The sequence below is a fragment of the Chiloscyllium plagiosum genome, unplaced genomic scaffold (assembly GCF_037043375.1).
Source record: "Chiloscyllium plagiosum isolate Xiang-an unplaced genomic scaffold, Cpla_swu_hap1 HiC_scaffold_30, whole genome shotgun sequence".
NCBI lineage: Eukaryota > Metazoa > Chordata > Chondrichthyes > Orectolobiformes > Hemiscylliidae > Chiloscyllium > Chiloscyllium plagiosum.
Genome location: NW_028270168.1, coordinates 37,346,783 through 37,360,708, shown reverse-complemented (window position 1 = coordinate 37,360,708; position 13,926 = coordinate 37,346,783). Strand labels below are relative to the sequence as shown.

The 13,926-nt window shown below is 42.0% G+C and overlaps 1 protein-coding gene across 1 annotated transcript in view; it reads left to right on the top strand.

Moving 5' to 3' along the window:
* The window catches only part of LOC122563724 (CUB and sushi domain-containing protein 2), a 616,258-nt gene that overhangs the window by 192,784 nt on the left and 409,548 nt on the right, over nucleotides 1-13,926 (top strand). Inside the window, exon 11 of the mRNA XM_087976898.1 lies at nucleotides 6,658-6,796. Coding sequence (XP_087833024.1) covers nucleotides 6,658-6,796 — 139 coding nt within the window. The remainder of the gene's footprint in view (nucleotides 1-6,657; nucleotides 6,797-13,926) is intronic.

The following is a 13,926-nucleotide window of genomic DNA, read 5'->3' as shown; positions in this document are numbered from 1 at the left end:
AGCATTACCACTGTCAAAACTGCACCATCCTATCCTGGTGTCATTATTGACCAGAAAATTCACTGGCCAGCCACGTAAATATAATGGCTGAAAGAGCAGATTAGAAGCTGAGCAATCTGTGTTAACTTATTCGCATCCTGAATTACCACAGCCTTTGCTTCATCCACAACAACAGGCTCTGAAGCTGGTTGCTTCTCCTCCAATTATTTGAATAAGAGCAGTTTCTACAGCAATCAAATTCAATTCAATATTGGACAACGCACCCCATCCACCACCCAATCCATGCATTAACCCTTTGTATTGCTGTTGCCATGTGATTGCAGTATGTAGGATTACAAGATGCACTGCAGCAAAAGATGAGAAGAGGTGATGGCCCAGTGGTGTTATTGCTGGACTGTTAATTCAGAAACCCAGATAATTCTGGGTTAAATCCCATCATGGCAAATGGCAGGATTAAAAAGAAAAATTCAATTTCAAAATTAATCTGGAATTAAGAGTTTACAGATGATTGTCAAAAAAAGCCATCTGGTTCAGCTGGCAAATGGGACTAGATTAATTTAGGATACCTGGACAATTTGGACCAAAGGATCTGTTTCCATTCTGTGCATCTCTATGATTCGAATGTCCTTGAGGGAAGGAGACTGTTATTTTTACATGGTCATCCTTACCTACTCCAGACCCACAGCAATGGGGTTGACTTTTAACAGCCCTCTAAGTTATTAGGAATGGGCAATGAATGCTGCCTAGTTTGTGACACCATCATCCCATGAATGAATTTTTAAAAAATCACTAAAGCTTCTTCACCAACATCTTCCTAATGTTATGCTCTGAAGGAGTGGAGATGCTGACACCCCCAAATCCAAATCATGCATTTTCCAGGAAACTGTGCCTCACTGGGTAGTGCTTTGGAAACCAAGCCTCACAATTCTGTCTTGGTATCTAGAATTCTCCAGTTTACCCAATTTAAGACATAAGCTGACAGAAAGCACATATTTAAAAAGAATCATAGCTGCGGATAAAAAATACAAACTGTTGACAAATCTCGAAACAAATTATAAAAATCCCCATCCACCCACATGTGCCTGCACGCTCACATGCACACACTCACTCTCTCACACATACACTCTCTCTCACACACTTCCACTCTCACACACACATACTCTCATACACACACACATTCTCATACATACACACACAACCTCTCACATATCCACACTTACTCTCTCTCTCACATACACACACACTCTCACTCTCTTTCACATATACACACATTCTCTCACACACACACACATTCTCTCTCACATACATCCTCACTCTCGCACACACACTCTCTCTGTCACATGCAAAGACACATACATATACACTCTCTCTCTCTCTCGCTCAGTCTCTCTCTCTCACATGCAAATACACATACACTCTCTCTCTCTCACACACACACAAACACACACACATTCTCTCTCTTTCTCTCTCTCTAACTCACTCACTGACAGAAAAGCTACATGGGTGTTATGAGCAGAGAGATAGATTGAGAAGGCAGTTCAGTGGTCTCTGTCCACGGGGTTTGCTGAGATGATCTTTTAATTGATCAGAACATTTCTTTAGGTCCTTTGCTGGAGGCACAAGATGACAGGTTCACACTTATAAAGATCTCAACGTATTAATTACAACTCACAGCTTACAGTAAGTGATGAGGATAAATAAACTGGCTGCCTTCAGGCCTGAGATGCCTTTTAACTAAAGAACAAAAACAACTTCTTCCCTTCCAGAGGTCTGACAGCTTCTAACCTGAACATTCATACCCCCAAGCAATACCTCCCTTGATCCAATCATAAAATTGTTGGCAAGTCAGACAGCTTGTTATTTATAACTAGTTAGCATTTCACAGACCAATCAGCTACATGTTGTTGGCCAAAATTCCATTCATACAGCAACCTGAGTTCCAGCTTGTCTGTAAGTAGATTTTCTCCACTGCTTGAACTAACAGCTGTATAAGTAGGACTTATAATAAGTAGCAGGTAAATTGCTTTTAAAATTGAATTAATCCTTCAATAATCCTTCGATTTTAAAACTGTTCTTGTTCCCATTTCAGTCCACGATCAAAAATATAGAAAAATTAAAAGACATGACCTGCACAAAATATACTTGTGACAAAATCTTGCAACTCCTTCCCTATCAGTATTGCGAGTGTGACCACTGCCAATTCAGAGCATTTAAACATAGATAATAAATATGCATTTTGCCAGTGAAATCAATGCCCCAGGAATGAATTTTCAAAAGGTAAAAATAAAACTACAATCTGGTGACTGTAGTTTGCTGCAAATTAACTGGAATGGATTTTTGCATCATTTAAATTGGTATACGAATAATATTAAACAAATGAGCTATATGCATTTCTCAGCAATGCTCCTACTGTTCTTTTGAGTTAAACAACAGAAAATTAGAACTGAAATTTTCACTCCAGGTAGGAAGTGATAAGAGATGATTTATCCATTCACAAACATTGTAAGATTGAGATAATGGAAGTTTTGTTGATTCAAAGTCATTGTAAGTGGTCTCTATTGAATTCTTACCAAGAAATAATTGCAATTCATGGAATAAATTGCAGCATTGACTCGCACGAAAGCAGTTGGTTTTAAAATGACTCCAGTTGAATTCATGAACAGCTATGATGTTAATATCAGCAAAGTGGCCAGTAGTTTGAAGGATTGTGTACATTTTCAGGCATCCTAAAAAGGACTGACTATGAAGCACATTACACTTCAGAAATACAAAGCTGATCAGACTGTACTGCTTCACATGTTGAGCAACATTGATGTATTCAACTGAGCTACCAGGACTTAGGTATTAGACGACTTATCTTCTGGCAGCACACTGTTAGCTTACTTGGAGAAAGTGAGGACTGCAGATGCTGGAGATCAGAGTCAAAAAGTGTGGTGCTGGTAAAGCACTGAAGGCCAAGCAGCATCCGAGGAGCAGGAGAATCGATGTTTTGGGCTTAAGGCCTTCACCAGAAATGGGTCAAGAGTATTTATGCATGTTAAATGTTAAATGTTAAACCATCAGCATTTGACTGGTAGTCCAATGGTAGATATAATTTAGATGAGGATCTAGAACTCAACAATATTCCTTCGGAATGGTTTCACAGTATGGCGAATCTTGTATTTGATGGTTAAATGAGTTTCATGAAACAAAAGTGAATGGGCAACATAATTGGACAACCAGGAATGTGTAGCTATGAAGTTCTTGACTAATCAAGTAGTCTAAATGTGATTTCTTGTACTGCAAGCATTGGACATCATTGTCTGGTGGCAATTAGTACTGGTGGTGGGTTATTGTGGCACAATGGCAGTGTCCCTTTCTCTGGACCAGGAGGTCCAGATTCAAAGTCCTACCTACCCAGAGGTATGTCATCACATGTTCAAGCAAGTTGATTATAAAATACTTCTAATGCTCGCTGTGAGATTATATGCACTGGGAGAGTTCTCATGGTGCAGTGGTAGTGTTCCTCCTTCAGAGCCAGGATGCCTGGGTTCAAGTGTTAAATGCTCCAGAGCTGTGCAATAACATTTCTGAGCATGTAGATAAAAAAATGCAGAATGTATGAGCTTATTTTGATTAGGGATTTTAAAATGATTTGAGTTTGGTCAAATACATATATTTGTCTACAATCCTAATTGGCTGAAGTGAGGTCATTTGCAGTGAGAGTTCAGGTTCGAACATTTCGATATAATACATATCTTGTGAAGCTTGTGAACACCAGACTTGTATATTTTATATGAAAAAATACAATTATACATTATCATCCATTAATACATTTCTATTGTTCTTTGTTATCAGTTGCTTCTATGTCTTCCCACTCATATCATACAAAAGTACTGCAACCATTCTTAGTAATTGCATGAATGAAGTTGAAAGGTTGTAAACTAACAGGTAGTAATCAATGGTAGACTGGATTCTGCTGATACTAAGAATTATTTTATACAGTGCTCCCTGATAGCTACACTGTCAAAGAGCAACCCAAATTTACCTGCACACTCAAGCATAAAAGTAAATGAAGAATACTTATATTCAAAGAATCATGGAATCCCTATAGTGTGGAAACAGGCCCTTCAGCCCAACTAGTCCACACTGACCTTCCAAAGAGTAATCCACCCAGATCATTCCCCTACTGAAAATGTGTTGCTGGAAAAGCGCAGCAGGTCAGGCAGCATCCAAGGAACAGGAGAATCGACGTTTCAGGCATAAGCCCTTCTTCAGGAATGAGGAAAGTGTGTCCAGCAGGCTAAGATAAAAGGTAGGGAGGAGGGACTTGGGGGAGGGGCTTTGGAAATGCGATAGGTGGAGGGAGGTCAAGGTGAGGGTGATAGGCCGGAGTGGGGTGGGGGCAGAGAGGTCAGGAAGAAGATTGCAGGTTAGGAAGGCGGTGCTGAGTTCGAGGGATTTGACTGAGACAAGGTGGGGGGAGGGGAAATGAGGAAACTGGAGAAATCTGCGTTCATCCCTTGTGGTTGGAGGGTTCCCAGGCAGAAGATGAGGCGCTCTTCCTCCAACCGTCGTGTTGCCATGGTCTGGCGATGGAGGAGTCCAAGAACCTGCATGTCCTTGGTGGAGTGGGAGGGGGAGTTAAAGTGTTGGGCTACGGGGTGGTTGGGTTGGTTGGTCCTGGTGTCCCAGAGGTGTTCTCTGAAACGTTCCGCAAGTAGGCGGCCTGTCTCCCTAATATAGAGGAGGCCACATCAGGTGCAGCGGATGCAATAGATGATGTGTGTGGAGGTGCAGGTGAATTTGTGGCAGATATGGAAGGATCCCTTGGGGCCTTGGAGGGAAGTAAGGGGGGAGGTGTGGGCGCAAGTTTTGCATTTCTTGCGGTTGCAGGGGAAGGTGCCGGGAGGTTGGGTTGGTGGGGGGGTGTGGACCTGACGAGGGAGTCACGGAGGGAGTGGTCTTTTCGGAACGCTGATAGGGGAGGGGAGGGAAACATCTCACTGGTGGTGGGGCCCGTTTGGAGGTGGCGGAAATGACGGTGGATGATACGTTGTACATGGAGGTTGGTGGGGTGGTGGGTGAGGACCAGTGGGGTTCTGTCCTGGTGGTGGTTGGAGGGGCGGGGCTCAAGGGCGGAGGAGCAGGAAGTGGAAGAGATGCGGTGGAGGGCATCGTCAACTACGTCTGACGGGAAATTGCAGTCCTTGAAGAAGGAGGCCATCTGGGTTATACGGTTTTGGAACTGGTCCTCCTGGGAGCAGATGCGGCGGAGACGAAGGAATTGGGAATATGGGATGGCGTTTTTACAGGGGGCAGGGTGGGAGGAGGTATAGTCTAGGTAGCTGTGGGAGTCGGTCGGTTTATAGTAGATGTCTGTGTCGATTCGGTCACCCGAGATAGAAATGGAAAGGTTTAGGAAGGGGAGGGAGGAGTCTGAGACGGTCCAGGTGAATTTAAGGTTGGGGGTGGAAGGTGTTGGTAAAGTGGATGAACTGTTCAACCTCCTCGTGGGAGCACGAGGCAGCGCCGATACAGTCATCGATGTAGCGGAGGAAAAGGTGGGGGGTGGTGCCAGTGTAGCTGCGGAAGATGGACTGTTCCACATATCCTACCAAGAGGCAGGCATAGCTGGGCCCCATGCAGGTGCCCATGGCTACTCCTTTGGTTTGGAGAAAGTGAGAGGACACCTCTAGGACACCCGGACCAACCAACCCACCCAACCACCCCGTAGCCCAACACTTTAACTCCCCCTCCCACTCCACCAAGGACATGCAGGTCCTTGGACTCCTCCATCGCCAGACCATGGCAACACGACGGTTGGAGGAAGAGCACCTCATCTTCTGCCTGGGAACCCTCCAACCACAAGGGATGAACTCAGATTTCTCCAGTTTCCTCATTTCCCCTCCCCCCACCTTGTCTCAGTCAAATCCCTCGAACTCAGCACCGCCTTCCTAACCTGCAATCTTCTTCCTGACCTCTCTGCCCCCACCCCACTCCGGCCTATCACCCTCACCTTGACCTCCCTCCACCTATCGCATTTCCAAAGCCCCTCCCCCAAGTCCCTCCTCCCTACCTTTTATCTTAGCCTGCTGGACACACTTTCCTCATTCCTGAAGAAGGGCTTATGCCTGAAACGTCGATTCTCCTGTTCCTTGGATGCTGCCTGACCTGCTGCGCTTTTCCAGCAACACATTTTCAGCTCTGATCTCCAGCATCTGCAGCCCTCACTTTATCTCACAGATCATTCCCCTACCCTATTATCTTATATTTACTCCTAACTAATGCACCAACCTACACATTGCTGAACACTATGGACAAATTAGCCCTTGGCCAATTCACCTAACCTGCACATCTTTGGACTATGAGAGGAAACCAGAGCACCCAGAGGAAACCCACACAGACACAGGGAGAATGTGCAAGCTACACACGGACAGGTGCCTGAAGCTGGAATCGAACCTGGGTCCCACCTGCATAATCGCTGATTTAGATTATACCAGCTTAGAATAAATGCAGACAACAGCTTACTCCAGTTTCTGTGCTCTAGATACAGCTTACTGTGTGTTAAAATTCAAGCTGCATCTCAAAAATAAGTGATAGAATCTAGAATTCTAAGTGAACCACCTGAATGTGAGTTCCCAAACTGAATGCCATTCTGTATTTGTTTCCTCACAGCACCTTGTGGAGGTCACCTTACTGCTCCAACTGGCATGATATTATCTCCAGGATGGCCAGGATTTTACAAGGATTCCCTGAACTGTGTGTGGGTGATTGAAGCTCAACCAGGATATCCCATAAAAATAACATTTGACAGGTATTTTTGAACATTTTGCATGTAACCATGTTTGAATGCATTCAGTATAGTATGGGTTATGGTAGAATGGTAGTTAATAATCCAAGTAATGTGATTTCAACTCAATATCAAAATGTAGATTTTTAATTTAGTTTCAAAGATCTGGAATGTAAGCAGATGATACTAAGAAAACGTAGTGGTGAAGTTATGCAAATGTTATAAACATCCAAATAGGTGGCTAATGACCTTTGAGGGGAAAAATTGTTATATTTACATGCAGTGCGAACAATGTGCAATCCAGTTTGATTGACTCTTAACTGTAGTGGCCAAACAAGTCAACACAATCTCTGTGGCCAATGAAGATTGAACAATAACTGCCAACCTTGCCATCTATGTTCACATCCTGAAAATCACTTTTTGAAATTTAAAATCTTCAATCTTTACTTAAATTGACACTGCTTTTGTAATCAGAATAACATCCATAAAGTTATGATACAGGCCTGGATTTGCAGATTCAGGACACTTCACAGAACTGCAACCAAACCTAACGGGAAGTGAACCGGAAGTTGAGATTTTTATTTTGATATGGTTAGTTCCTCACAGAATAGATTCTCTCTAGGTGTGGAGGCCACTGGCTCCAGAGGCAGGCTGGATAGACGGCTTGTCTTGGTGCGTTGTCGGTATAATGACATTTAATAACAGAAAATGCAATTAACCCAAAGAAACCACTAATCATCTTTGTTTACACCACTTGATACCCCCTATACTTGCCATGTTCCATTAATGCTGACTCATATCATCATGTGCCCTGTACCCATCCAGCCTCAAACTAGCAGTGACCATTAACACTTCCATAGATCATGCCACAGTCTTTATCAAGGTGATGTACACCTGTTCTACTGCAAATTGCACCTTCAGGTCTGTGCAAGGTTCCCAAAAACGTGTTAAAAATACCTTCATACTAAAGCAGTTCCCGATTTCCTGATTTGCCATCAAGGATAAATTATGTATTGCCAGTGGGTTATCCACTGAAGATTTGTCCATACAGAACTCCAGCCTGGATGCAGAGGGGGTAATACAGCAGCAGCCATATGGCAACTCAAGTGACAATTGACCAGATAGGACTACTGAAGATACATAGGTGGAGTCCTCCAATATACCTCAGCAAAGGTCTTATGTATCAAGATGATGTTCTGCATTTTGAAAAATTTGATGTTACAAATGGGAGAAGCTTTAAACAGAAAGGACAAAGTCACATCTAAAGATAAAAGTTTGCATGGATTGGCTGACTTGGTGGACTGTGGTGAAGACATCAAGACAATGTTACAGTGAGATGTGCATCAGGGAAATTTGAGAATCACGAATACCAACATTGAGGCATTCAAGAGGTGATTGGATGATTATCTGGACAATACTAGTTTGCAGGAAAATTGGGTAAAGGCAGAAGATTGGCACAAGATAACAGCCAGTGTAGGCATGAAGGGCCAAATAGCCTCCTTCTGTGTCCTATCTTAATATTATGTGTTACAGTCTCCTTGCAGGAACATATCAGGTCGTTGATCTAATGTTGACACTGCAGCCATATGTATATATATTAGGGCCATGCCACAGATATTCAGGTCCTCTGCTTTATTGCATCATGCCATTTGCATCTCACAAGCCAGCCTCCTATTTCAAACTTGAAGGAAAAAGACTTTCCCTCTGAACCCTAACTGCCAGGAGGAACATTTCCATGGAGGCAACAGAAAATCCTGGAACAACTCTTGTACTGCCTCCTCCATTTCCTGATCTCCTCAGTTGCAAGGAGTTTCTGTTAGTTTCCTCCAGGAGTTCTGGCTTTAGAACTGTTATTGTCTGCTTTTGAGCAATATTGTCAGCCTAGCCCAATCCAATACGTTTTCTGCACCTTTGCTCACGTCAACTAACTGGCTGGCTCTAATTGCTGGCTGCCAATTTGAATAACCTCAAAAATATCATCGGTGCTGTGCTGCCTAGTGTATGCCCTGATGTCAGAGATTTACCTCTGCCACTAAAATCCAGTTCATACTTTTATAACAGCTTTTCCTATCTTTAACCCTTTCCTTGTTTCCTGGTTAATTGGTAGGTGAAAAGAAGGAGATAGTTTCTCGATTACTGACAAGATGGAAGTTTATCGGTTGTAGACAGAAATGTGGTTTACAGTTAGGTCTGCCATGACCTCATTGAACGGTGGTGTAGGCTCAAAGGGCTGAACAGCCAATTGCTTCTTGTATGTTTGTATGTATCTGAGAGATGAGGTTGATTTACCTTCCCTATATTTATAATGGAAATATTTCATTAGTAGTGCTCCACTCGTCCTGTCATTTGTACAAATAATTAAATCAGAAAATCTTGAAACATACTACCATGGCAACACCATCCTTTAAAATCAAACATCTATCAGTACAAGCGTCATTATTCAATTGCATAACGTATGTGAACGCCTGAAAATTAATGCATGGAATTTTAAGTGGTTCGACTTGTGAATACATTACCAACTCCATGAGAAGAAAATGTATTTTTTTCCCCACTAAAAGCAGTTTTTAAATAGCTATTAAATAAAAGCTTCATCACTTTTAATATGTACCCCAGACAAGCTGTCGCTTGAATTTTAACATTATAGCAGCCAATTATCTCAACATTTTCTTGTTGAAAACTGCTCTGCTCTTTATGACCTCTCATTCTGACTCAATAGTACATCTTCACAAACGGTTTCAACACCACTATGTTCTCATCAATTTACATTAATACAGACTCTTGCAAGTATTTACCGAAAATCTACAAGATAAAATTCTTGTATAGGTCAAGGAGTTTATTGAAGCCTATTTTGCAAGCATTTCTTATGGAAGTGTCAATGTTAGCAACCACAATTGCCCATTACAATCATCTACAAATGTACATTGTGAAGCTGCAATGTTAGACATCAGGACTTTAATGATTGATTATCCGTCATGTAAGTCAGTGATATTGCATTATCTTTCTCTCCACAATCACACAAAATGCTTCCTGAGACAAAAAAAAATACATTTCCTCTGTAACAGAAATTTTCACTGTCAAATCTAATGTTTTAAATAAGATTAAATTGGCAGCTATCAGATTTCATAAAATTATGCTTACTTTTGTCCATTGATTTATAGTTAGTGTGTTCCAGTTATTTCATTTGTTTGAATTTAAAGTTCTTACACATACTGGGCTTGAGAGTTACAATCCTGTTCACTTTGTATTTCTGTTAACTGAGCACAGCTTGAGTCGTCTGATAACTTGTCACCTTTTAAAGCTGTATTAGCAGCTTTCCATGAACTGAATTATTTGAATATTTTTATTAACTTCCAAAATATTTGTTTCTCAAATTTAACAGAAGCAAGGTAAGAGGACAAATTTCAAAGTATTTTTTGGACAGAAATGCATGTGGGTGGGAGATTTGGAGGGATAGGGAGAAAAACACGAGCTGCTTGGCAAATCTCAGCCAAGTTTTTGAGCATTAAGATGAAGGAGCATTGTTATATTCATCTTAATTTGAGCATTTTAAAGTTAAACTTTGAAGTTAATAGAAAGGCGACAAAACCTTTTTTATGATAGAAAGTCCCATGCCCTCTTCATTCATCTTCACTGTCAGTTTCTCTTTATTTCCTCTGAAATCTGTAATACAGGGGGTTAACAATTATTATCCTATTTTTTAAAGCACATAAAGTAGTGTCAGAGATCGTGTACCTCGAATGTGACAGGGGTGGTTTGGGTATAATTCCTTAACAATGAGCCTTGTTGTAATAGCACCCTCTTGTGTCTATTACTATATACATATGTACCAGAATAAACCAGTTTAATTTGGGGTGATTCTCCATATGTTGCATGGTGCTTTAGTCAGTCCTTGTAAGGATATCACATTTGATGACGGGGTAGGAATATAGATGTGGCTAGCCAAACTAATATTGGCTTGAGTGCAGTGCTGGAAAAGCACAGCAGGTCAGGCAGCATCTGAGGAGCAGTAGAATCGACATTTCAGGCGGAAGCCCTTCATTAGGAAGGGCTTATGCCCGAAACGTCGATTCTCCCGCTCCTCAGATGCTGCCTGACCTGCTGAGCTTTTCCAACACTACACTCTGGACTCTGAGCTCCAGCATCTGCAGTCCTCACTTTCTCCTAATCTTGTTTTGCACAAGTTTGCTGTAAAGCCAGTCGAGGAGTGAGTTTTTTTTGTGCTGAGAAATAGTTTTTAAAATTCAATCGTCCAAGAAAGGCTGTTTGTGCATGTGGATGGATTGACCTTTAAAATATAGGTGCATCAACAGTTATTACTGGGTGACTGGAAGAGACATTTGGTGCACATGTGCTAATATAAGGTCATGCTCATAATATCCTGATAATCTGGCTGTTAATCAATCAGTGGGTGAAAGGAAAAGGAAAATATTCCTGACCAAATGCTGGCCCATAAATGTATGCGATATTCAAGTATTCAGTTGCCTCTCTTGAACAAAGAGACAAGTCATGTCAGGCATTGCATGCTTTTTGTCTTATTATCTGGTTATCTTTGGCTCTTTGTCTGGTTATCAACTGGGAGACTTAGCTTGCTGCCACCTATCCACCTTTCGATGCTGAAGGGCTTTTAAGGACCTTTCTAATAGGGCGACCAACAGTTTTTCATCTGTTTTTGTGAGACTTTTGAGGCCAAGAATGCAATCTGAAAACCTCTTCCATGCCCACATGTCTGAGAACACCCCCTTTTCAATAATTGCAAAGAAGCTACATGGAGCTAATAATGTTTGAGGGAAATAACAATCACTGCAAATAGTTGTCGAATGGCATTAGATTGATGAATGGCCAGTTGAGATCCATACAATAAGAAGATCATGGATGTCCAGTTAAAATTCACAGGCCAGCATAATCCAAGTACCATGCCCAGAAGTCATGAACAGAGAGATTATTTTAGTAACAAAATATATCTTGTTAAAATTCAGCTTGCTTTAAAACTGGACTTGTGGATCGAAAATGGCTGCTATCAAACAGAGAGTGGGCAAGTTAGCTGCTTGTGAAAATTTCCAGCAATTACTTGGAGTGGCACAGTGGCTCAGTGGTTCGCACTGCTGCCTCTCAGGGACAGGGACTGAGTGACAGTCTGTCTGGAATTTGCATGTCCTCCCTGTGACTGTGTGGGTTTCTGATAGGTGCTATGGCTTCCTCCCACACTCCAAGGATACACAGATTAGGTGGAATAGCCATGCTAAATTACCCATACTGTCCGGGGATATTCAGGCCAGATCGATGAACCATGGTAAATGCGAGGTTATGAGGATTTGGGTTGGGTGGTGGGTGGCTAGGTTTGAGTGGGATGCTTTTGCAGGGTCAGTACAGACTTGATAGGCCAAATGGCCTTGTTCCAAATGCCCACTACTCTACTGGATGCTGTGATTCTGTGAATTCTATGTCCTCGTTACTGTTGAGAAGGTCGTGATGAGCTGCATATTCAAACTACTGGAGTCCATTTTCTGTAGCTAGGCACACGATGCTGTTAGGAAGGGAGTTTCAGGATTTTGACCTCTTGACAATGAAGGAACAGTGATACATTTCCAAGTGAGGATAGTAAGTGGTTTGGAAGGGAACTGCAGGTGGTGATGTTCCCAGCTTACACAAATTGATCTGTGGCACTTTCAACTGCAGTCTATCTATTCGTGAGCAGAGTGAATGAAGCAAGTTCAGAAAAATCATTGTGCAGCAATGCTGTATGGTAATCTTCCAATGAAGCTTTAAATTCTGCTTAGAAGCAATATTCACTGCAAGGTGGTGTGATCACCAAATTCCTTTGTGTGCTTAATGAAAGTGGCCACCCACAGCAAGGATGTAAGACCAATATATAATCAAAGGAATGCCAGATCAGTTTTCTGCAGACTGGTTCCAGAGATTTATGCTCTAAGGGAGAAAATAGAGCAAAAGCTGACAAAACTGAAGGAGGTCATTATGGCAAAAAAACTGAATAGGTTAATTGGTGTGTACCCATAGTGGTAGTACATAAGAACACAAGAACGAGGAGCAGGAGTAGGCCTTCGAGTCTGCTCTGCCATTCCATAAGATCATGGCTGATCTTTTTGTGGACTCAGATCCACTTACCCGGGATCTCACCGTATCCCTTAATTCCTTTACTCTTTAAAAAAAAAAGACGTAAGCTTTAAAAATGTTTACTGAAGTAGCGTCAGCTACTTCCAGGGATTAACAACACTCTGGGTGGTGAAGTACCTCCTCAATTCGGTCCTATATCTGCTCCCTCTAACCTTGAGGCGATGCCCTCTTGTCCTAGTTTTACCTGCCAGTGGAAACATCCTTTCTATTTCTATTTTACCTATTCCCTTCATAATTTTATATGTTTCTATAAGATTCTCCCTCAATCTTCTGAATTCCAATGAATATAATCCCAATCTACTCAGTCTCTCCTCAGAAGCCAACCCCCACAACTCCGGAATCATCCTAGTGAACCTCCTCTACACCTGTTTCACTGCCAGTACATCCTTTCGCAAGTAAGGAGACCAAAACTGTACACACTTCTCCGGTGTGGCCTCAAAAGTACCAAAGATAAATGATAGTATAGCATGATGTGGGATTAAAGAAGTAACAGTAAATTAAGTATTAGTACATATTTCAAATTTTTCCAAATGTTGAGCATCTCTTTGCTGTTGTGAGAAGGTCAGATCTTTTTCAAAATTAGATCTGACAAGTGAATATCTGGAATTTAAATTGGATTATGTGTCAAATCTATATTTGACTATTAATCCTATTATTTCAGTTTCATGGACTACCATTTAGTGTTTCCTCAACTGAGTGATTGTTTTCAAGGTGTAATGAACTGAAGTTTGCAAGGAATTCAGGAAGTAGCTTGTTACTTGGATGGCAGACTTATTTCAGCTCCAGCAGGGTGGCACATTGGTCAAGTAGTTAGCACTGCTGCCTTACAGCACCAGGGTCCCAGGTTCATTTCCAGCCTTGGGCGACTGTCTGTGTGGAGTTTGCACATTCTCCCCGTGTCTGCATGGGTTTCATCTGGGTGCTCCAGTTTCCTCCCACAGTCCAAAGATGTGCAGGTCAGGTGAATTGGCCATGTTAAGTTGCCCGTAGTGTTAGATGCATTAGTCAGAGGGGAATGGGTC